The 21,501-nt window shown below is 36.3% G+C and overlaps 3 protein-coding genes across 3 annotated transcripts in view; 2 read left to right on the top strand and 1 right to left on the bottom strand.

Annotated features, from left to right (window-relative positions):
• Window positions 1–1,555: 1,555 nt before the first annotated feature.
• LOC103519503 (ubiquitin carboxyl-terminal hydrolase puf-like) lies at window positions 1,556–14,367 on the bottom strand. The gene is made up of 6 exons (XM_008484592.1): window positions 14,272–14,367; window positions 11,808–12,098; window positions 10,978–11,199; window positions 2,224–2,239; window positions 1,941–1,997; window positions 1,556–1,662 (listed from the first exon to the last, which is right to left on the bottom strand). Exons 1-6 carry the CDS (start codon window positions 14,365–14,367, stop codon window positions 1,556–1,558), a joined length of 789 nt encoding a protein of 262 aa, XP_008482814.1.
• Window positions 14,368–14,623: 256 nt separating this feature from the next.
• Window positions 14,624–15,379, top strand: LOC113471616 (alpha-(1,6)-fucosyltransferase-like). The gene is made up of 2 exons (XM_026830910.1): window positions 14,624–14,814; window positions 15,149–15,379. The coding sequence occupies exons 1-2, from the start codon at window positions 14,626–14,628 to the stop codon at window positions 15,362–15,364; spliced, it is 405 nt and encodes a 134-aa protein (XP_026686711.1). The 5' UTR covers window positions 14,624–14,625; the 3' UTR covers window positions 15,365–15,379.
• Window positions 15,380–17,395: 2,016 nt separating this feature from the next.
• Window positions 17,396–21,501, top strand: part of LOC103519512 (polycomb group protein Psc) — a 70,486-nt gene continuing 66,380 nt past the window's right edge. Inside the window, exon 1 of the mRNA XM_026831020.1 lies at window positions 17,396–17,582. Coding sequence (XP_026686821.1) covers window positions 17,550–17,582 — 33 coding nt within the window. The 5' untranslated portion in view covers window positions 17,396–17,549. The remainder of the gene's footprint in view (window positions 17,583–21,501) is intronic.

The following is a 21,501-nucleotide window of genomic DNA, read 5'->3' on the forward strand; positions in this document are numbered from 1 at the left end:
TAGCCCGTCCACTATAGGTACCTTTTTTATTACTATCGTAATAATAAAGGAAGGACGGGCTAAAAACACGCATCAGTCCGAATAAATTTCACGGATATGATGTGTGCAGCATTTAACATTTTGAGTTCATAGCCCAATCAGTCCCCAGTCCAAATATAAACAACGTGCAAAAAATCGTACTACGTGTTTTGCGTACTCGTGATTTAAATTTTAACAAGCTTCTATCGGGACAGACAGAGTGACAGAATGACAGACAGAAGACACCAAAGCGAATACAATAGCCCGTCCACTATACCTTTTTTATTACTATCGTAATAATAAAGGAAGGACGGGCTAAAAACACGCATCAGTCCGAATAAATTTCACGGATATGATGTGTGTTTAGCTCTTTAGGTAGGTATTTAAGAAGACACAATATATTTCGCAGATATTTTTTTTTTTCCGAAGCAATAATTTGTCAACTAGCCAAAAACTGAAGTAGGTACCTTCGCTTGTACATATATTATTGAGTCTTGTATCAAATTGAACATCACCAAGGTTAGATTTTGCTGTGCAATTTTGTTTATTTCGCTATGTCGTTTTATTGCGACGCCAATGATATTTTGGTCCGGTCTCGGAACAAGCTCGTAAATTTATTCCATAGTCTCTTTTTTATACTTTTCTCAAAGTGGAACGCCTTGTGGCGTAGGTACTTATTTCGATAATTTTATTCTTCTTGAAATTCATCGAGTGATTGACACAAATTTCATTTTTTTTTTTCCACGGTCATTTTTGGGTTCGTCATGCGTAGCGTGGTCAGTATTTCATCGACCAATTTTATTTTACCATCTTCACTGGTCTAAAATCCCTAGCCGGCGTGAACGACCTGGGATTCCAGAGTTAAAACAAAACGCCTTATTCGAAAAAAAAAATCCCTAGGATACACGCTTGAGAATTATTTGATTAAAGGCTTTACAGATGTCATAATTCAGAAATTGAAGATCACTAAATCTGAAGAAGCCTTCGTTTATTTTTTTGGTCGTTACGTGGAAAAGGGTTTACCGGCTTCCATGCCCTGTGCCCTGTATCACCAAAGTATGGAAAAGTAATTACAATTCCATATTTTGATCTAATTCGTTCAAATTCAAAATTCTCCTTTTCCAATGGCTATTACACTTGTAAGATACTTTTCCATACTTTGGTGATATGAGGCACTGATAGTAAACTGTTCAATGTAAGTACTTGTGACTTTCAATACCTATCTATTCTACATAAATATAATCTATTTACCAAGCTTATCAAGGTTCGTAGATTTTTGTACAGTTATGCCAATTTTTCATAAGATACCTTTGACAGCATCACAGGCAAATTCCCAGTTTACATATCAGAAACGCTTCGTTTGACTTTGGTGATATGAGGCACTGATAGTAAACTGTTCAATGTAAGTACTTGTGACTTTCAATACCTATCCATTCTATAATCTATTTACCAAGCTTATCAAGGTTCGTAGACTTTTGTACAGTTATGCCAATTTTTCATAAGATACCTTTGACAGCATCACAGGCAAATTCCCAGTTTACATATCAGAAACGCTTCGTTTCATTTCTTTGACCTCAGTTGGTATACATGTTGTAGATGCTGGCGCTCTCTGAACTTCGAACTCAAACGCATCAAGCTCAGGATCTGAGAACATAGAAATACGAGAATATAGCGAAGGTACTTTTCCATACTTTGGTGATATGAGGCACTGATAGTAAACAAGTAAACTGTTCAATGTAAGTACTTGTGACTTTCAATACCTATCTATTCTATAATCTATTTACCAAGCTTATCAAAGGTGCGTAGATTTTTCTACAGTAATGCCAATTTTTCATAAGATACCTTTGACGGCATCACAGACAAATTCCCAGTTTACATATCAGAAACGCTTCGTTTCATTTCTTTGACCTCAGTTGGTATACATGATGTAGATGCTGGCGCTCTCTGAACTTCGAACTCAAACGCATCAAACTCAGGATCTGAGAACATAGAAATACGAGAATATAGCGAAGGACAATAAACGCAGGGAAAGAAGAAAAAGAAAGAACACGAAGCAGAGAGAATAATAACGTAGAAAGGAAACAATTATATCCTGAATGTTTCTGACTCAGCAGGGAGTAGGAATATCAGTGTTGGAGCGACCTCAGTTGGTATACATGATGTAGAATTGTAGATGCTGGCGCTCTCTGAACTTCGAACTCAAACGCATCAAGCTCAGGATCTGAGAACATAGAAATACGAGAATATAGCGAAGGACAATAAACGCAGGGAAAGAAGAAAAAGAAAGAACATGAAGCAGAGAGAATAATAACGTAGAAAGGAAACAATTATATCCTGAATGTTTCTGACTCAGCAGGGAGTAGGAATATCAGTGTTGGAGGTACGAGAAATATTTGCTACTCAGTGTCGAATAGCAGTAAGGTGGAATTGTTCAAAATAGTAGACATCCTTTTATTTTCTGAATTAAAAATAATAGTAAAAAAAATAATAGTTGTCTGTTTCAAATATTCTCAAGTTGGTAGGTATTACTTGTCTTCGTCTTAGTCTCCTGTAGTAATAGAAAGTAAAAATAATAGTTGTCTGTTTCAAATATTCTCTAGTTGATAGGTACTTGTCATCGTATTAGTCTCTACTACACATAAAGATTTGAGAGAACATTCGTTTGTACTGAGTATGATAGATCTAGACTGGAACGAAAGTTTGAATTTGTTTGTTTCCGAAGCAAAAAGTAGTGAGCACATGGTAAATTTAATACAGGCTACCTTCATTATAGAATTTTAACATTTGAATGATTTATTTTATAGTTGGTAGGTACTTGTCTTCGTCTTAGTCTCTACTACACATAAAGATTTGAGAGAACATTCGTTTGTACTGAGTATGACAGATCTAGACTGGAACGAAAGTTTAAATTTGTTTGTTTCCGAAGCAAAAAGAAGTGAGCACATGGTAAATTTAATACAGCCTACCTTCATTATAGAAATTTAACATTTGAATGATTTATTTTAAAAATTAACACGGCGAAAACGACATGCATTTAAAAACATAGCTAAAGCGCCTAATAATAAAATGGGAAAGTAAAAATAAAACCACTACTTTGGTTCTTACCATGGGTGCACTCTGTGTGTTAAAATTTCCGAGTCGCAGTTGACGTGTTAAGTTTCTTCATTATTTTTTTAGTTGGAAGAGAATACAGGGGTGCGCTGTTCTATGCTACTGTATGTTACAACATATTAGTTTTTACCGAAGAGAGTGAGGAGCATTCCGCATGTTTTACAACAAGGGGTGCTGCTCTAACAATGACGAAAAATCAACGGTCTCGAATTCGAAAAATACGAAAAATCCAAATGGTAATGCTGACATCACACATACCCCTGTAGCAGGAAACAAGCTGGGCCCGTCCCTCCGGGAATTTTTTAACCCGTAGTTTGTTCGATCGTGATTAGAGAAAATCAGTACATATGTACCTACCTAATTTGTTTAATATTGTTTATTATTATTCTTGATTTTACTTTCATGTAATGATTTAAAATCAAGACTACAGCCCGTTCTCCCTTTATTCCCAATATAATGTTCAAGTCACCCATCCAGCTGACATCAAATAAGCCTAAAGAGCTTCAAAACAAACAACAACAACATGGGAAAGAGAAACTCAAAATAATTTAATAATGCTGCTTAATTGAGACAGATAAAGTTAACAAGTCCCCTAATTGTGAATGAAGACTTCAACGAATAAAATCTAGTTATTACCGATTTGCACGAATTCCCCAGAACCAAACTTCTGCTTCAAACTCCCGGGTTGAGCACCCCTAGATTTACACAAAAATATTATTATGATTCCCGGATTTCATACCACCCCGAGCCTCAAGGCATTAGGGTGTTTTGCTTTAACCCATTGTAAGTTTATTTCTTAAATAATAATTGGAAATACCTAAACAAGAAGATTGAAGAATCCCAAATTTCACCAGACTTTCATGTCAAAAAAGGAATTTTTTTGGAAGAAAACGAAAGCAATGAAAATGTGCAAGGAGTTAGGAGATCATAGAAATATTGATAGATACAAAATTCCTAAAGCTCAAGAAATGGAAAATCAATAAAAGTACCTTTGAAGTGATTGAAGTAGCCTTTGAAGTGACTCCCTAAATTGTCTAGTTTTACTACATAGATTAGATAAAATAAACAAAGAGCATAATTTTATTTTTGAAACCCTTAATTCACATGAAAATTACCGGAATAGATAATAATCAACAGAAGATAATGATAAATTTACAACGAAATTCTAATCAACATAAAATCATGCTTCATTTCACGAGAGAGGAACACCAGATACGTGCAGGGGTTAACTGAATTTCAAACGTAGTCTTCGTGAAGCATCCTTGCTGAATACAGACGTGCGATGGATGTACCAACTCCGAAGATTTTTCTAACTGGAGGTTCTAAGTGCCAGGTCTCACGAGGGCTATAAATATTTGAACAATACGTGGATTTTATAAAATATCTTCTGTAGCTAGCTCTCCCAGCATCTTAAAGCTTTTCATACAAATGTAACTTTATGTAAAAGTAAATTATTAACAGTCGAGTCATAGGAACGTGTTAAACTGTAGTAGAAGTCCACAAGTTTTATAGAAACAGTGAGCTCCGTTCAGGCGAGACTAAGTGGCGATGTATCCAAAAAGGATGTTCAGCATATATCAAGACTGTTGCTGTGGACACCATCACAGAAAAGAGAATTCAAAACTTTGATCCAAGACTAAGAATTATTCTGAGCTGTAGGGAATACAACAGTCAAAATCGACGACCATCGAAGACGATGATGCTAACTTAAGAATGAGATTGTATCAATCATTAAACTGAATAGTCACAAGCATTTAACATTTTGAGTTCAAAGCCCAATCAGTCCCCAGTCCAAATATAAACAACGTGCAAAAAATCGTACTACGTGTTTTGCGTACTCGTGATTTAAATTTTAACAAGCTTCTATGGGGACAGACAGAGTGACAGAATGACAGACAGAAGACACCGAAGCGAATACAATAGCCCGTCCACTATAGGTACCTTTTTTATTACTATCGTAATAATAAAGGAAGGACGGGCTAAAAACACGCATCAGTCCGAATAAATTTCACGGATATGATGTGTGTTTAGCTCTTTAGGTAGGTATTTAAGAAGACACAATATATTTCGCAGATATTTTTTTCCGAAGCAATAATTTGTCAACTAGCCAAAAACTGAAGTACCTTCGCTTGTATATTGAGTCTTGTATCAAATTGAACATCACCAAGGTTAGATTTTGCTGTGCAATTTTGTTTATTTCGCTATGTCGTTTTATTGCGACGCCAATGATATTTTGGTCCGGTCTCGGAACAAGCTCGTAAATTTATTCCATAGTCTCTTTTTTATACTTTTCTCAAAGTGGAACGCCTCGTGGCGTAGGTACTTATTTCGATAATTTTATTCTTCTTCAAATTCATCGAGTGATTGACACAAATTTCATTTTTTTTCACGGTCATTTTTGGGTTCGTCATGCGTAGCGTGGTCAGTATTTCATCGACCAATTTTATTTTACCATCTTCACTGGTCTAAAATCCCTAGCCGGCGTGAACGACCTGGGATTCCAGAGTTAAAACAAAACGCCTTATTCGAAAAAAAAAATCCCTAGGATACACGCTTGAGAATTATTTGATTAAAGGCTTTACAGATGTCATAATTCAGAAATTGAAGATCACTAAATCTGAAGAAGCCTTCGTTTATTTTTTTGGTCGTTACGTGGAAAAGGGTTTACCGGCTTCCATGCCCTGTGCCCTGTATCACCAAAGTATGGAAAAGTAATTACAATTCCATATTTTGATCTAATTCGTTCAAATTCAAAATTCTCCTTTTCCAATGGCTATTACACTTGTAAGATACTTTTCCAGACTTTGGTGATATGAGGCACTGATAGTAAACTGTTCAATGTAAGTACTTGTGACTTTCAATACCTATCCATTCTATAATCTATTTACCAAGCTTATCAAGGTTCGTAGACTTTTGTACAGTTATGCCAATTTTTCATAAGATACCTTTGACAGCATCACAGGCAAATTCCCAGTTTACATATCAGAAACGCTTCGTTTCATTTCTTTGACCTCAGTTGGTATACATGATGTAGGTTGTAGATGCTGGCGCTCTCTGAACTTCGAACTCAAACGCATCAAGCTCAGGATCTGAGGACATAGAAATACGAGGAATATAGCGAAGGACAATAAACGCAGGGAAAGAAGAAAAAGAAAGAACATGAAGCAGAGAGAATAATAAACGTAGAAAGGAAACAATTATTATCCTGAATGTTTCTGACTCAGCAGGGAGTAGGAATATCAGTGTTTGAGGTACGAGAAATATTTGCTACTCAGTGTCGAATAGCAGTTAAGGTGGAAATGTTCAAAATAGTAGACATCCTTTATTTTCTGAATTAAAAATAATAGTTAAAAAAATAATAGTTGTCTGTTTCAAATATTCTCTAGTTGGTAGGTACTTGTCTTCGTCTTAGTCTCTACTACACATAAAGATTTGAGAGAACATTCGTTTGTACCGTACTGAGTATGACAGATCTAGACTGGAACGAAAGTTTTAAATTTGTTTGTTTCCGAAGCAAAAAAGTAGTGAGCACATGGTAAATTTAATACAGGCTACCTTCATTATAGAAATTTAACATTTGAATGATTTATTTTAAAATTAACCACGGCCAAAAACGACAATGCATTTAAAAACATAGCTAAAGCGCCTAATAATAAAATGGGAAAGTAAAAATAAAACCACTACTTTGTGTTCTTACCATGGGGTGCAGCTCGTGTGTTAAAATTTCCAAGGTCGCAGTTGACGTGTTAAGTTTCTTCATTATTTTTTTAGTTGGAAGAGAAATACAGGGGTGCGCTGTTCTATGCTACTGTATGTTACAACATATTAGTTTTTACCGAAGAGATGGAGGAGCATTCCGCATGTTTTGCAACAAGGGGTGCTGCTCTAACAATGACGAAAAATCAACGGTCTCGAATTCGAAAAATACGAAAAATCCCAATGGTTAATGCTAGACATCAAATAAGCCTAAAGAGCTTCAAAACAAACAACAAACAACAATGGGAAAGAGAAAACTCAAAATAATTTAATAATGCTGCTTAATTGAGAACAGATAAAACGTTAACAAGTCCCCTTAATTGTGGAATTGAAGACTTCAACGAATAAAATCTAGTTATTATTACGATTTGCACGAATTCCGCCAGAACCAAACTTCTGCTTCAAAACCTCCCGGTTGGAGCACCCCTAGATTTACACCAAAATATATTATTATGATTCCCGATATTTCATACCACCCGAGCCTCAAGGCATTAGGGTGTTTTTGCTTTAACCCATTGTAAGTTTATTTCCTAAATAATAATTGGAAATGACCAAACAGAAGATTGAAGAATCCCAAATTTCACCAGACTTTCATGTCAAAAAAGGAATTTTTTGGGAAGAAAACGAAAGGCAAATGAAAATGTGCAAGGAGTTAGGGAAGATCATAGAAATATTGATAGATACAAAACTTCCTATTGCTCAAGAAATGGTATATTTCAAGTAAAAGTATCTCTTGTAAGTTGATTGAAGTAGCTTTGATGACTCCCTAAATTGTCTAGTTTTACTACATAGATTAGATATAAATAAACAAAGTATGATTAATTTTATTTTTGAAACCCTTAATTCTTATCATGATATACCGGATAAGAATATCAACAGAGATAATGATTAATTGTACAACGAAATTCTAATCAACATAAAATCATGCTTCATTCTATTTTGTGAGTGTGTATACACCAGATACGTGCAGGGGTTAACTGAATTTCAAAACTTTCATATTCATTTATATATGGAGGGAGAATGAGGTGTTGTTGTTATAAACGTATAAGAGGAGGAGGAAAACTGAAAGAATACTTAAAAATGTACAAAACAAAATTCATCTTCTCTGTTTTGTATCAGGCCATGCGCAGATGAGGTTCAATTTACATCTAAAAAATAACTAGAAGGGCACAACAGGGTGAAATGCTCTTTCAAAAGGAGTACAATTTTGAATTGCTGTCCAGGAAAAAATGTCCTACAGAAGTATTCTGAGGATTATAAGAACGAAAAGCTATATTTTTCATGAACTTCCCCGTCATCTTCTAGCTCCAGGAGCTGCAGTTTAAGTACAAATTAGTAGCCTTTTCCACGTGGTCTGTAATGCTACTCGACACTCAACTAGCGGTTCCGACTAAGCGACGGAATCAGTAGTATTTTGAATAGAAGTAACAACATCTTGGCAACATATAACATGTTTTCGATGTACTTGCTGTATAGGGGAAAAGTGCCAGTATCTCTATCTCTAGTGATTTGATATTGCTATTTTTTTACAAAGTAATTTATGGATGTTATAATATTTAGTTTTGACATCGAAATGTTGAAAACAGGAAAAACATCGAGAAGGATAATGATTTTTTTACCTGATCTATAAAATAAAATTACTAGATTTTGATCGAGCGTTAGGGTACGGTGCATGTTATTTACTTATCACCGTGCCAGTAGCGAAGGTAAAATTGTTCAAGTCTCCAAAAGTGTAAATTAGTGTAAAATTAAAATTGAAAGTTCGAAGATTTCTAGATTTTAGAAGCTTTGATTATTTATTAAACTATTTTTTTAAATGTAAAAATATCAATTGAATCTTCCAGAGTTTAAGAAAGCCTTGAGTCTGTATACCAGTAGTTAGTGTTTTCAGCGTTGTGGTGGTATGTCCATCATGCAGTGTTCAAGTTATATTCGCTTTCACAACAGCAACTATTAGCATGCAATGGAGGAGTTGCAAATGGGTAAAAATTATAAATAAATGGTCGATTCCTATGTAAAAAGTTGGGAAAAATCCAAATCTGAGATGCTTCTGTTTACTAATAAAAAATTACGAAATGAGGTAATTTTACCTTCAACGTGGAACCTGTAATTCCTCTTATGCTTGGACAAGTTCATTATCTTACATCCTACCAATTAAATATGATTGAAATATTTAAAACTGAGCAGTCCAATAAATTTCATTTCTACTTAAAATTAAACTTTTCCGAATATAGTGTGTCTCTTTTCAAAGTGAAACATATTACTTTTCGAAAAGAAAATACTTTCCACCACTTTTTCAAATAGGTACATTAATTAAGTGATGAACTTATTGAGAAAATTTGTTGTCTAAATAGGAACAAGAATTTACATCTACAGATTCTACAGTCATTTTTAAATTGTAATTTTATACACATTTCTGCATCGTGTGGAAAGATCTCGTGGTAATGCGAGGAAAAAAGAAAACGAGGCAAAAAGTGGGGGATAGCTTAACAAAACTTGGAAAAACTCACGAATGATACATTACATCGGCTGTATGTAAATTCCCCCGATTTTTTCAGGGGTCCTCATTTCCGGATGTAAATTCCCCCGAAAATGAAATCGACGACCTGAGTCTCAAATGGTAAACTCCCCCGAAATGTGTACTATGTAAATTCCCCCGATATACTTGAAGATAGATAGAGGAAAATGTGCGAAAAACAAAGATTTGGGCATTTCATGTTTAATACCTATTATAGTTTGGTTTTGGACATCATCATGTCAACTATTGAATTTCTGACAAGTGAGCGCGGTAAAAAATCTTTTGGTGTTTAGAAATTACAAGTTTTATAGAAACAGTGAGCTCCGTTCAGGCGAGACTAAGTGGCAATGTATCCAAAAAGGATGTTCAGCATATATCAAGACTGTTGCTGTGGACACCATCACAGAAAAGAGAATTCAAAACTTTGATCCAAGACTAAGAATTATTCTGAGCTGTAGGGAATACAACAGTCAAAATCGACGACCATCGAAGACGATGATGCTAACTTAAGAATGAGATTGTATCTATGAATGTAACTCCCCCTCCCCCTATATATACTCTCCCTTATTGCACCCAGACACTTTCGATTCAATAGATTTTTACACTTTTGTCCGATAACCCAATAGAAATGTTCTCTGACAGATGGGATAAGGCATGAAGTTTCACTATTTGTATACGTATACATATGCTCTATTAAAAACCCCAACTGAGGGGGAGTGTCAGGCGCTAAAGGAGAGAAGTTTTAGTGAGAAGAGAATTTCGTTCTCCTTTTACATGAAAATGGGTTTGCAATTAATAAGCTGCGTCCATAATTAGTGTTGAGGTATTACAACAAGAGGAAGATTTATCGAAAACACAAGGTAAATCCGATGAATCAAACAGAATCTATGGCCTCAATCTACATATATTATTATTTTTCAATCCCGTCAGATACCCCAATAGATCAAAAGAATTCATGAGACATCTTATATTATAAGAACGAGATCCATTCACAGTTCATAGTTCACACACTGATCGCTCTATCTCTAGAACCACAACACCTAGAAAGCTGAAATTTGGTAGGAATATTCCTTTTATGGTCTAGGTGTGCAATAAGAAAGGATTTTGCGAAAATCTAAACCGATCCTGAGATATGATCAATTTTTGATCGCTAAAATCACCATAAATACACAGAGTGCAGAGACTGCGGGAGAGAAAACTTTCCCTCGCTCGCCTAATATTTGAGTTTCGTTTATCTTTTTAGTTTGATAACTATGCAGCTAATAGGGAGCGCGCAGCGCGACCGTATTTTACAGTAAACGAATGGAGTCCTAGAGAATTAGTTAGACCCAGAGGCAGACCACCCAACCGATGGGACAAAGATTTGAAAGGAGTAGTTGGCAAGAACTGGCAAAAATCCGCTCAAGACCGCGAATTCTGGAAGCGTAATCTACATAATTACTTGGCATCATAATCTACAAATTCCTTGAGAAGGCCACATCTCGCAAGAGATCGATATGGCTGTTTTGTATTGTAATCAAGCGTCGCCTTTGCTCATTATTTTATTGAAAATCAGTCTTAAAAGGAAAACTTACTTTTTGTCGATAAGACGAGGGTCGACTCAAGGACTCCACAATACAGAGCGAGTACATAAGCTTCTGCGGGGAGGCGGGGTCTATCAGCTGTTCGAGACTCACAGAATTCTCGCCACCCAGGGTTTCGAACCCGCGTACCAGGGTAGGGGAGGTGGGTAGAAGCATGAGGATGTCCCAAACGCGACGCGACAGTAGTTGACCCCGCGGATGTAACACATGATGCTGGGGAGAATGACAAAGAAGATAATTTACAATATCAGGCTTTGGGGGAAAATTGAAAACGGCGGTGATACAATCATCTTTATTATAGAAGCCTCAAAATAAGTCGATGAACCAACTTCAGTCGTGTTGTGGTTAACGTGTTGGACTTCGGATCTGGAGGTTGCTGGTTCGAGTCTAAGTCAAGTCATGAAGTTTATCTACAGTTGTAATAATAATAATAGTGTTTATTTATACTGCTCGCATAGGACTGAAAAGTCCCTTTACTCCAGCAGTAGGCTACTACTATTATTGTCAAATTCTCAAATTACATTGAGGATAAAATTCCATACCTCGGCTGGGATTGAACCTACGCCCTCCTGTTTACCAGGCGAGCGCCTTGACCACTACACCACCGAGGCAGGTTATTTTGAGGTCTTTTCTATTATAAAATTACATTACTGATTGATATTTCTGACAAGCGCACTCATTTTTACTTTGATTATCCCATAGGAAGGAAACTAATGTAATTTTATAATAGAAAAGACCTCAAAATAATTCGACGGGAGGGGAATCAACCCCGGGACCGGGATCTACACAAGCAAAACACTGAAACGAAAACATCTACTCACGCCACCCTTCGTCGGCGTCTTCATCAAGCTCAGAGTCCTCATGAGGTGAAACAGATGTTCAAAGTGCCCGGGCAGCAGCAGTAGCAGAGTGGGCAGCAAGTGTTGAGGGGGAGGGGGCAGCGCGGAAGGGCACTCCACCCCACGTTTCTTGGACCGGCTAATGCCCGGGGAAATGTACAACAGTTGCTGATCCTTGAACCCGATCTCGCCGAGGGTTTTCTCTTCGTAGTCCATGGTCAGTTCGGAACCTTGCGTGATCATACGGATTGTGTCCGAGCCAGCCCCGTGTTCCTGCGAAAATTATAGAAGAGATTGTTGCAATACATACCCTGTAGCAGGAAACAAGCTGGGCCCGTCCCTCCGGGAATTTTTCAACCCGTAGTTTATTCGATCGTGATTAGAGAAAATCAGTACATATGTATACCTACCTAGTACCTAATTTGTTTAATATTGTTTATTATTATTATTATTATTATTATTATTATTCTTGATTTGATTTTACTTTCATGTAATGATTTAAAATCAAGACTACAGCCCGTTCTCTCTTTATTCCCAATATAATGTTCAAGTCACCCATCCATGTTCAAATCACCCATCCATTTTAAATTTCGAGATCAGAGCTCATGTGTGAGAAAATGTGAAAAAAAAAAAAAAAAAAAATCCCCCAAAAACCAGTTTTTTGGTTTTTTGGCTTTATGGTTTTCTGGACAAAATTTGTTCCTGGTAAAAAGACCTTTACTTTGATATACATATAGGTCGACCAGGTTTGGATAAGTCCTTCTATGGGGACAGGCAGACCGACTGACAGACACCGAAGCGAATACAATAACCCGTCCACTACTTATACCTTTTTTTTTATTACCTACTATCCTAATAATAAAGGAAGGACGGGCTAAAAATATGCGGAGTAGTAAGTACCTACATATGTACAAAAACTACACGTCACCACAATTAGATTGATATAGAAATTTTCGGAAAATGATAAAACGCAAAGGTAGGTTCTCGTATATCGAACTGCATATGCGTTACAATTTGACCGTGTGAACGATCCTTGTTACCGCGCCGCCAATACCAGATTGGTATATTCTCTCCTAATAAAGACCAAGGCTAACTTTTTTTTATTACTATCATAATAATAAAAGAAGGACGGGCTAAAAATATGCGGAGTAGTAGGTACCTACATATGTACCAAAACTGCACGTCACCACAACTAGATTGATATAGAAATTTTCGGAAAATGATAAAACTCAAAGGTAGGTTCTCGTATATCGAACTGCAAATGCGTTACAATTTGACCGTGTGAACGATCCTTGTTACCGCGCCGCCAATACCAGATTGGTATATTCTCTCCTAATAAAGACCAAGGCAAACTTGTCGAGTTTTTTGTTTCGTGTTGTTTCATACTTGATGCCGGCGAGGCCATCGCTTGTTTCACTTTGTGATCTTTCATATAATTCACAATATCTGTTGTGAACGCAGTGATTTATTTCAAGCAAGTCTCTTCACAAGTTGATTTAATCAATTTGCACACTCATGATTGCTTTCCTCGCCTTGCGATAATTTTATTGTAGTCTTCGTGAAGCATCCTTGCTGAATACAGACGTGCGATGGATGTACCAACTCCGAAGGTTCTTCTAACTGGAGGTTCTAAGTGCCAGGTCTCACGAGGGCTATAAATATTTGAACAATACGTGGATTTTATAAAATATCTTCTGTAGCTAGCTCTCCCAGCATCTTAAAGCTTTTCATACAAATGTAACTTTATGTAAAAGTAAATTATTAACAGTCGAGTCATAGGAACGTGTTAAACTGTAGTAGAAGTCCCTGAGAAAAAGGGCCAATAGGGAGTTACCAAAACTCAATAAATTTAATGAAATTGGAAACCCGTTCGAGAGTTATGGCAAAAGAAACCATCTATGAAACCTGAAACTCACTTGTTGTTGTTGTTGTTGTTGTTGTTGTTGTTGTTGTTGTTGTTGTTGTTGTTGTTGTTGTTGTTGTTGGTGTTGTTGTTGTTGTTGTTGGTGGTGTTGTTGTTGTTGTTGTTGTTGTTGTTGTTGTTGTTGTTGTTGTTGTTGTTATTGTTGTTGTTGTTGTTGTTGTTGTTTTAGGGACTTTAGCTTTCGCCAAATGACAATAGCAGAATAAAGATATCTTTTTGTATCTGCTATCCACCGGGATGATGGTCTCTAGCTCTAGCCATGTTAAAGTGGCTGGCTCGCCTTGAACCGCATTCAACCATCGTGAGGACTTGTGCTTGGTCTTTAAAAGCAGAGAGAACCCTTTGAAACTGCCAGCTTGCTAGGCTGGTTAGGGTTAGCTTTCCTCCTAACCGTTTATAGTCCCACAGCCAGACGCTAGTCTACTCTCTGTTTAACGTCCCCTAGTCAGACATGTTGTTGTTGTTTCTTATTTATAGTTTTACGTCACTGGTATAAGGTTTTTTTAGTGACGGGGGTTTTACCCTCCATTTGGCCCCTTGACTTGGAGCCACATTAAACTCACTCAACGTGAGGGGGCTGAAAGTCAGCAGGATCCAGTTGTCCAGATGGTCACCCATCCGGATATGAACCACGCGGAACGTTGATTAACTTCAGTGATCCATTGGCAACTGGTGCATTCATTGTACTATCACCCCTAGCTATAGCAATGAGATATGCCTAGATACCTATCCTTATAACTCCTGTTTTCAGATCTCTACTTCATGTCCTGGGCATGTTGAAAGCCAGAGATTCATTTGATGAATGGAGATTGCCCCTGTTTTCAGATCTCTACTCCATGTCCTGGGCATTTTGAAAGCCAGAGATTCTTTTGATGAATGGAGATTGCCCCTGTTTTCAGATCTCTACTTCATGTGTTAGATACACTAAAAGCCAGAGATTCATTTGATGATTGGAGGTTGAAGGAATCTTTGGATCTCAGTGACCTTGTACAACGACGACTCGAATATCTACAAAACCCTCCCGACTGTCGAACTGCCAGGAAATTGGTGTGCGAGCTAAACAAAGTAAGTATAAGCAAAATAAACAACAGAAACAACACAACACAGACAAAATAAACAAAGGAAGTTGAGTTAGTTCTGAGTTAACGATGAGCAAAAGGTCCCAGGCTTGATTTTCAGAGTCAATAAAAAAAATTGCTCTCTTGTTTCAATTGCAAATATCCCCGATTGTTTTCTGGTGTTCTCTTGTTGACCAAGTATACGGACTACTCGTGACCTCTGGATGCATCCTGCTGAGGTGGCAGAGTTCCTTAGCCTTGGGGAGGAGTGAGCATTATTGCAGAAGTTAACAACAACTACTCAGCTATTTCACTCACAACTTTCCGTGTTTCTTTCACAGGGCTGTGGTTACGGGTGTCAATTGCACCATGTGGTCTACTGTTTCATCGTAGCCTACGCCACTCGGAGAACCCTCATCCTGGACTCCAAAGAATGGAGCTACTCACGGGGAGGCTGGGAAGAGGTGTTCCAGCCTGTCAGCAAAACATGCACTTCACCTGAGGGAGTGTCGAATTCCGGTTGGCCAGGTAAGGGAATGTGGTTGTTATTGAAATGAAAACACGAGAGAAATAATATGTACCTCGAATTAAAGGTTTTAATTGACAAGAATTTGACATGATCAGTTGAACAGTTTAGTCAGAGTGAAATATTAGGACTGGCCGTAGAAGGAAAATCAGGACCAGGCTACTGGCTCTGTTAGCCGAATATACCTAGACAACTTGAAGATTACCACAGTACCTACTTTAAAACTGTGTGCATTGTTCTGCTAATTAAATTTCGCCTTTTTCTTAGGATTAAATAATATTTTCTGTACAAATTTGTTTCATTGAAAGAAGGAAACATGTGATGAGTTCTGATTTTTAAATCGACAAGTTAGTTTTCTTTGAACTCGTCTGTTTCTTCACTGTAACTCTACAGAGCTTTGTGGGTTTTTGATGAAATTTGGCAAAAATATTCAACACACACAGCAACTTTTACTACCATCAATCGGGAGCCCTAGAACCTTTTTCTGAGTGAGTTCTACAGTTCATTGAATAAAACTACACCTACATACCTACGTCTTTCGAAATTTAGTATGAATTTTACTAATGTTAATTGCATAATTATTATGCATGTTGTAAGGAAATTCTCTTTCCTACTTGACCTGGCTTGGATTCGATTCATCAATTTCCAAATTGGAAAGCTTTTGAATACGCCACTCAACGATATAATAATCTCTTATCTTGGAAACAAATTATGAATTGAAAGAGACAGCCTGTTTCAGCATCTCATGAAAATGGCATAAATATTTGAATAGATTTGTTTAATTCAGTCAGAGAATACCATTATTTTTTTTATTATTATTATTTTTTTTTTTCATTTGACATGGTCCATATCATGGAATCTGCTAGGTATTTCTTTTCAATGTCATCAATTCATCATTCATGATTCTACACGTTGATATTTTGGAGAAATTCAAATAGATACTAATAGCTTTGTGAATTTTAAGCTTCCAATGTTTTGATGCCAACTTTCGGGATTAGGTATTTATCTTAGATAGGTAATTCAGCTCGAGGAGTGAAGGGAATGCCAGTAGAATCAGGTGGGTACCAACCTATTTTTAGTAAATGAATATGTACAAGTTTGCAATATTTCGATGTAAAAACAGCGATGTAAAAACAATCTGTTCCGAAAATCTCATTAGGAACTAACTAACTATTCAAAACTTCTCTGGAGTCGAGCGAGGTATATGCATTTCAGGTGCCAGCTAAATTAGAACTAACTGAGTACCAGCACGATTATCGAAAAGCTCATTATGATCTCGAAGGAATACACGTGATTACTGATTATAAAATAAAAAGGATCTGTCCTTTTTGAACATCTTGAAAATGTCTTTAATTAAGGTCAGAATATTACACCTGAATTAATTAAGCCAACATTAAAGTAGAGGAAAAAGAAACAGTATGACATTTAGACGTACGCGTATGCACGAAAATGTATAGGTAATACCCGTTTAAACCTTCGAAAATAGTAGGTATGTAAATGTTACGTCGAAAAAATGAATGCTACAGCGTTCTCAATAAAATATCATGTGTTTAAAAATTTCTGTCACTCCACCAATATGAACTTCTATGTTTGGAAGGCGACATTTTCTACCGAGGTCCATTTAAATTCAGCACATCATTTATGCAATGCACGTCATAGAGGCGAATTATGTATTATTTATTTGGACTTCTTTTTCTTTCTTTGATCTATTAAAATTAAAACAAAATATACAAAAAGGGGGAAAAATAAGTTGAACAATGAAGAAACATTTTGTTGACGTCATGTAAGGATGCTATTTATTATTGGTTCAGGCGTGGCCTTGCGCAGTAGCATCATTCCCTCTATCTATCGGGCTTTGTTCGGAGTAGAGCGCACAGAAATGAAGAGTTCACTTCATTCGTGAGTAAAGTATTGTGATGACAGGAGGTTTTGTACTATTTTTTCTCTGAAAAATAGACAGTGCTGTCAATTTTAAGTTTTTAATTTTTTTCGATCAGTGATTAATTTTTGAAAAATAAATTCCTTTTATTGCTATATTTATTATTTTTTTTTCTAATAAAATCATATTTTTTTTTTCTTCAATTGTGTTTTTGAACTTTGATTTTTTTATTATTATTTTTTTAATATATTTTGGACTTCAATAACGGAATGTGTTGTCAAGCATGACGCGATTTGTTTGCGGTGTTGCCAGTTGTTTTTAAAACATCATAAGGTGGATGGTGAATAGAATTACAATATTGAAATCCAAGGTAAGCTTGTATTCTTCTGTTTACGAGTATCTACAGTTTTTATATATATGTATATAAATAATATTTTTGACAAATTTTCCTCTTTATTAATGAGCTATTTAATTATTTTTGTTTTTAAGCATGCATTTTCCTATCAAGTACGTTTCTTCTATGTGTAATGTAAAAAGGGAGGGGGGGTATCCCCTCTCATTATTCTTTCGCTGAACCTTTTCAGTGTTCCTATATTGATGGAACATGGAATACTCATTTCCCCTACCAAATTGTTTTCTCTCCTTTCATCTCTTTCGAACTCTGTGTGTCCCGTCTACATTTCTTCATTTTATGTATTTTCTCCCTTCTTTACTAAGTTTTATATTTCCCCTCTTTTCAAGGGGGGGAGGTATCCCCTCTCCTTATTATTCTTTCGCTAAACCTTTTCAGTGTTTCTATATTGATGGAACATGGAATACTCATTTCCCCTACCAAATTGTTTTCTCTCGTTTCATTTCTTTCGAACTCTGTGTGTCCCGTCTACATTTCTTCATTTTATGTATTTTCTCCCTTCTTTACTAAGTTTTATATTTCCCCTCTTTTCATTTCTTTTACTGTGATCTGTTTTGTGCATGAGCACGTGGTATTGGTCTTCTTATCACTCTTATCTAGATAAGGTTTTATGAATGCCAATCGCATGATTTTTTTTTTTTTTTTTTTTGAAGATTTGCTACATACTAATGTTGATTTTTATTTTAAATATTTTTTAGGTCATTGTTGTTGCTTCCAATTTATTGAACGTCCCCCATTTACTTTAACTTATTTTATTATTATTATTATTTTTAGTATTGAAGACTTCTGCATACCTATTTATAGAATCTTTTAGAAATTACATTTGTGGTAAAACTGAGTAGGCAAAAGTGGATAATTTATAAAGATAAATCATAGAGTGCATTTTGATGGATGAATTAGAGAAAGCTGTGTGGAGTGTCATGTACGTACGTAAGACAAGCGTTGATGTTCAGTGCAGAACATGGGCAACTGTGAAAGCCCTGGAAATTAACGGTTAAAAAAAAAAAGAAAAAAAAAAGAAAAACGAAAATGTTCAAGTGGAGATAATAAAGAGCTTAGGTATAGGAGGGAAACGAAAAAAAGATGATAGAGAAAAAGTTGGAGAGAAGATGAAGGGAAGGCATGAGATAGAAGGAAATGAAGACGTAAAATACAAAATGGAAATGCAGCCACCGCACTGCCGCGCCGCTCAGAAAGCAAACAGAATTCAGAAAAGGTAAAGAATAGGGGGTAGTAAGTCACAATGGCTTATTCAAATGATCCCGGGACAATTAAAATGGACGAAGAAATGTAATGTATTTGGTCCCGATATACGATGTATTCATTAAATATTAAAAACAAACGGACCATAAACAGAGGCAAGAGATTCTTATAGGATAAGAAAAGGAAAAAAAAAACATTTTACGTACGCAAATAAAGTTGCAGGTACCATGAGGCCAGGCCAATGATCTGTGTTATTGATCCATACATCATGTACCTCAGATCTCAGATATATTGAGGTGATTGAGTAATATCCAACATTACAATGTACAGGCCAATGCTTGTACGAGTATACCTCAAGTTGTAGTGAAAAAAAAAAAAACCTTACACTTGGAGACGCTAGCTGATGCACTAGGAATACGCAATGAGGAAGAATATCGTAGTATGTACCAAATTAATACACCTTGTACTGTATTACTAAAGCGAAATATCTCACCTTTTCAACACTCCCTTTTGACATTTGTTTCTTCCTCCCTTTCTTTCAAAACGTAACGAGCTCCTATTTCGAATTTACATTAAGATTTGAAGAACGACATCATAGTTTTCAATAGTGGAAATTGAATATTCACTGCGTCGCGTCATGACCGACAATATTCATATGACCAGACGGACCTTACTATTACTACTTGGTTGTAATATCAACGTGGACGAGTTTTAGAAGTAAAAATGAATGGAAATGCACACTACTTAATAATATGTTTCAATGAGATACTTACATCCTACATAGAAATAACACAAACTTCTGTTAAATTATAATTAATATCTTAGGACGTAGGAAGCGTAGTGTATCCTAATGGTACACTGGCGGCTGGCCTGCGTGAGAATCTCGTAGAGGAAACTATTTGGTTTTTGAGAACACGGAATAGATACAGTATACACTCAAATGTTCTGCTTCAACCAAGGTATTATACAAAAATAAGATATGTATTTGAGTATAAAGGTGAGTAGTGGGTACACATATCCGCGCTGTGACATTGTCTGCATATTTGGAATGGGGTAAATATTGCGAATCGGGACACTCAGCTCGTGAAAAACTCTAATAGTAGGTAGGTAGGTAGCTGTATATCGTAGCATGTGCGACTACCAACGATTTTACAAATATGCCATAATACATATTACATACACACGTAGTTGTTCATAAAATAGTAAACTCTAATAGTAGGTAGGTAGCTGTATATCGTAGCATGTGCGACTACCAACGATTTTACAAATATGCCATAATACATATTACATACACACGTAGTTGTAACAATAGTGGAGACTGTAAATATAATTTTAGTAAATATGCATTCAATAGAAATATGTATGTAATTTAGGATGACCTATGTATGTTCACTGTGAAACCACTTTTCTACTTTCCCTATAGGAAATATTGATAATATTCGATGATTAGCATATTTCATTATTATGAAATAGCGCCTGCAATTGAACTAGAAGAGGCAAAATAAATTTAACGCCTTGTGCTCGGAAAAAACAAACAACTTGCCACGACACTTTGTGGAATCAATCTGAATAAGGTAGATCAAAAAGAGATAACTCAGAGTAAAACAATAGACACTGAATGACCGACCGTGTAACAAATTGAATTATCTGTTGATGGACTTCTTAACACAATAAAGAACCTAATGGCTACTGGTATTGATGTGATGGACTGGAACACTATACAAGTATGTATACTTGTATAGGTACACCGTCTATCCTTAGAAGTGCCTAAGGCAATTAATCCTCTCTTGCTCGCTCTCTCTCTTTCTCCCAACAGAGACACTACTTCTCTACCACCGAGTAGTTCAATTTATTTTTGTCTTCTTACAATAGACAAAGCCATGCCTATTAGGTTCTCTCTCTCTCTCTCTCCCAACAGAGACACTACTTCTCTACCACCGAGTAGTTCAATTTATTTTTGTCTTCTTACAATAGACAAAGCCATGCCTATTAGGTTTTCTTACGGAGCGAGTCCATATTTTTCAAATTTTTCCACCAATTTGAGGCTCATTGTGTTCTCCGGCAATGAAATGATTAGGTCTGTTTTTCATTCCTACGCCGCATCGATGCGGCGTTCACTCTGCGTCAGGAGTGGGGGTAAAAAGTGGAAATTCAACAAACATGACGACATCTAGTGGAGAAATTACGAAACATTTTTTTTTCATTTCCCTCAATACAATAGATCAGTTGCGCTTACTTGGGTGATGTTTCAAAGTCATAGAGCAGGAAAAATGAGGACTAACGGAGTTTTTCTTTTTCTTCTACGACTTCTAGATACCGAGATAAATCGATTTCAAAAATACCGGTATATCGTGAACTTTGACGTCACGGTATACGCTCCCGTAGGCGATGACGTCACATCAAATGTCCCGAGCAAAGCTCCCTCGGAGGCAACACATTAATGTGTTTGTGCGCATACGTTTCTGCGCAGTTCGTTCTGCTCCTCTGCTAACGCGCTTGCATAGTGGTGCTACCTAGCGGACAAAAATAGCAACTGCGTTAAGTCTGACGTCACAAATCTTTGAACTCTTTCATTAGAACGGAAAATGAAATTTGAATTTTCGACCTTTTACAGTTGTTTTTTTGGAGTTTTGACCTCAGATTTGGATTTTTCCCAACTTTTTACATAGGAATC

This window comes from Diaphorina citri, unplaced genomic scaffold (assembly GCF_000475195.1).
Source record: "Diaphorina citri unplaced genomic scaffold, Diaci psyllid genome assembly version 1.1 scaffold65, whole genome shotgun sequence".
In the NCBI taxonomy this organism is placed as follows: Eukaryota; Metazoa; Arthropoda; class Insecta; order Hemiptera; family Psyllidae; genus Diaphorina; species Diaphorina citri.

What these genes read in the sequence shown, in the direction of transcription:
- LOC103519503 (XM_008484592.1), bottom strand. Translation starts at nt 14,367, where the DNA reads ATGGGTGACCATCTGGACAACTGGATCCTGCTGACTTTCAGCCCCCTC. An exon ending in GTCAAGGGGCCAAATGGAGG is followed by an intron (nt 12,099 to 14,271) that starts GTAAAACCCCCG and finishes TAATTTTCGCAG; the next exon opens with GAACACGGGGCTGGCTCGGA. An exon ending in AGACGCCGACGAAGGGTGGC is followed by an intron (nt 11,200 to 11,807) that starts GTGAGTAGATGT and finishes CATTCTCCCCAG; the next exon opens with CATCATGTGTTACATCCGCG.
- LOC113471616 (XM_026830910.1), top strand. Translation starts at nt 14,626, where the DNA reads ATGGAGATTGCCCCTGTTTTCAGATCTCTACTTCATGTGTTAGATACA. An exon ending in TGGTGTGCGAGCTAAACAAA is followed by an intron (nt 14,815 to 15,148) that starts GTAAGTATAAGC and finishes TTTCTTTCACAG; the next exon opens with GGCTGTGGTTACGGGTGTCA.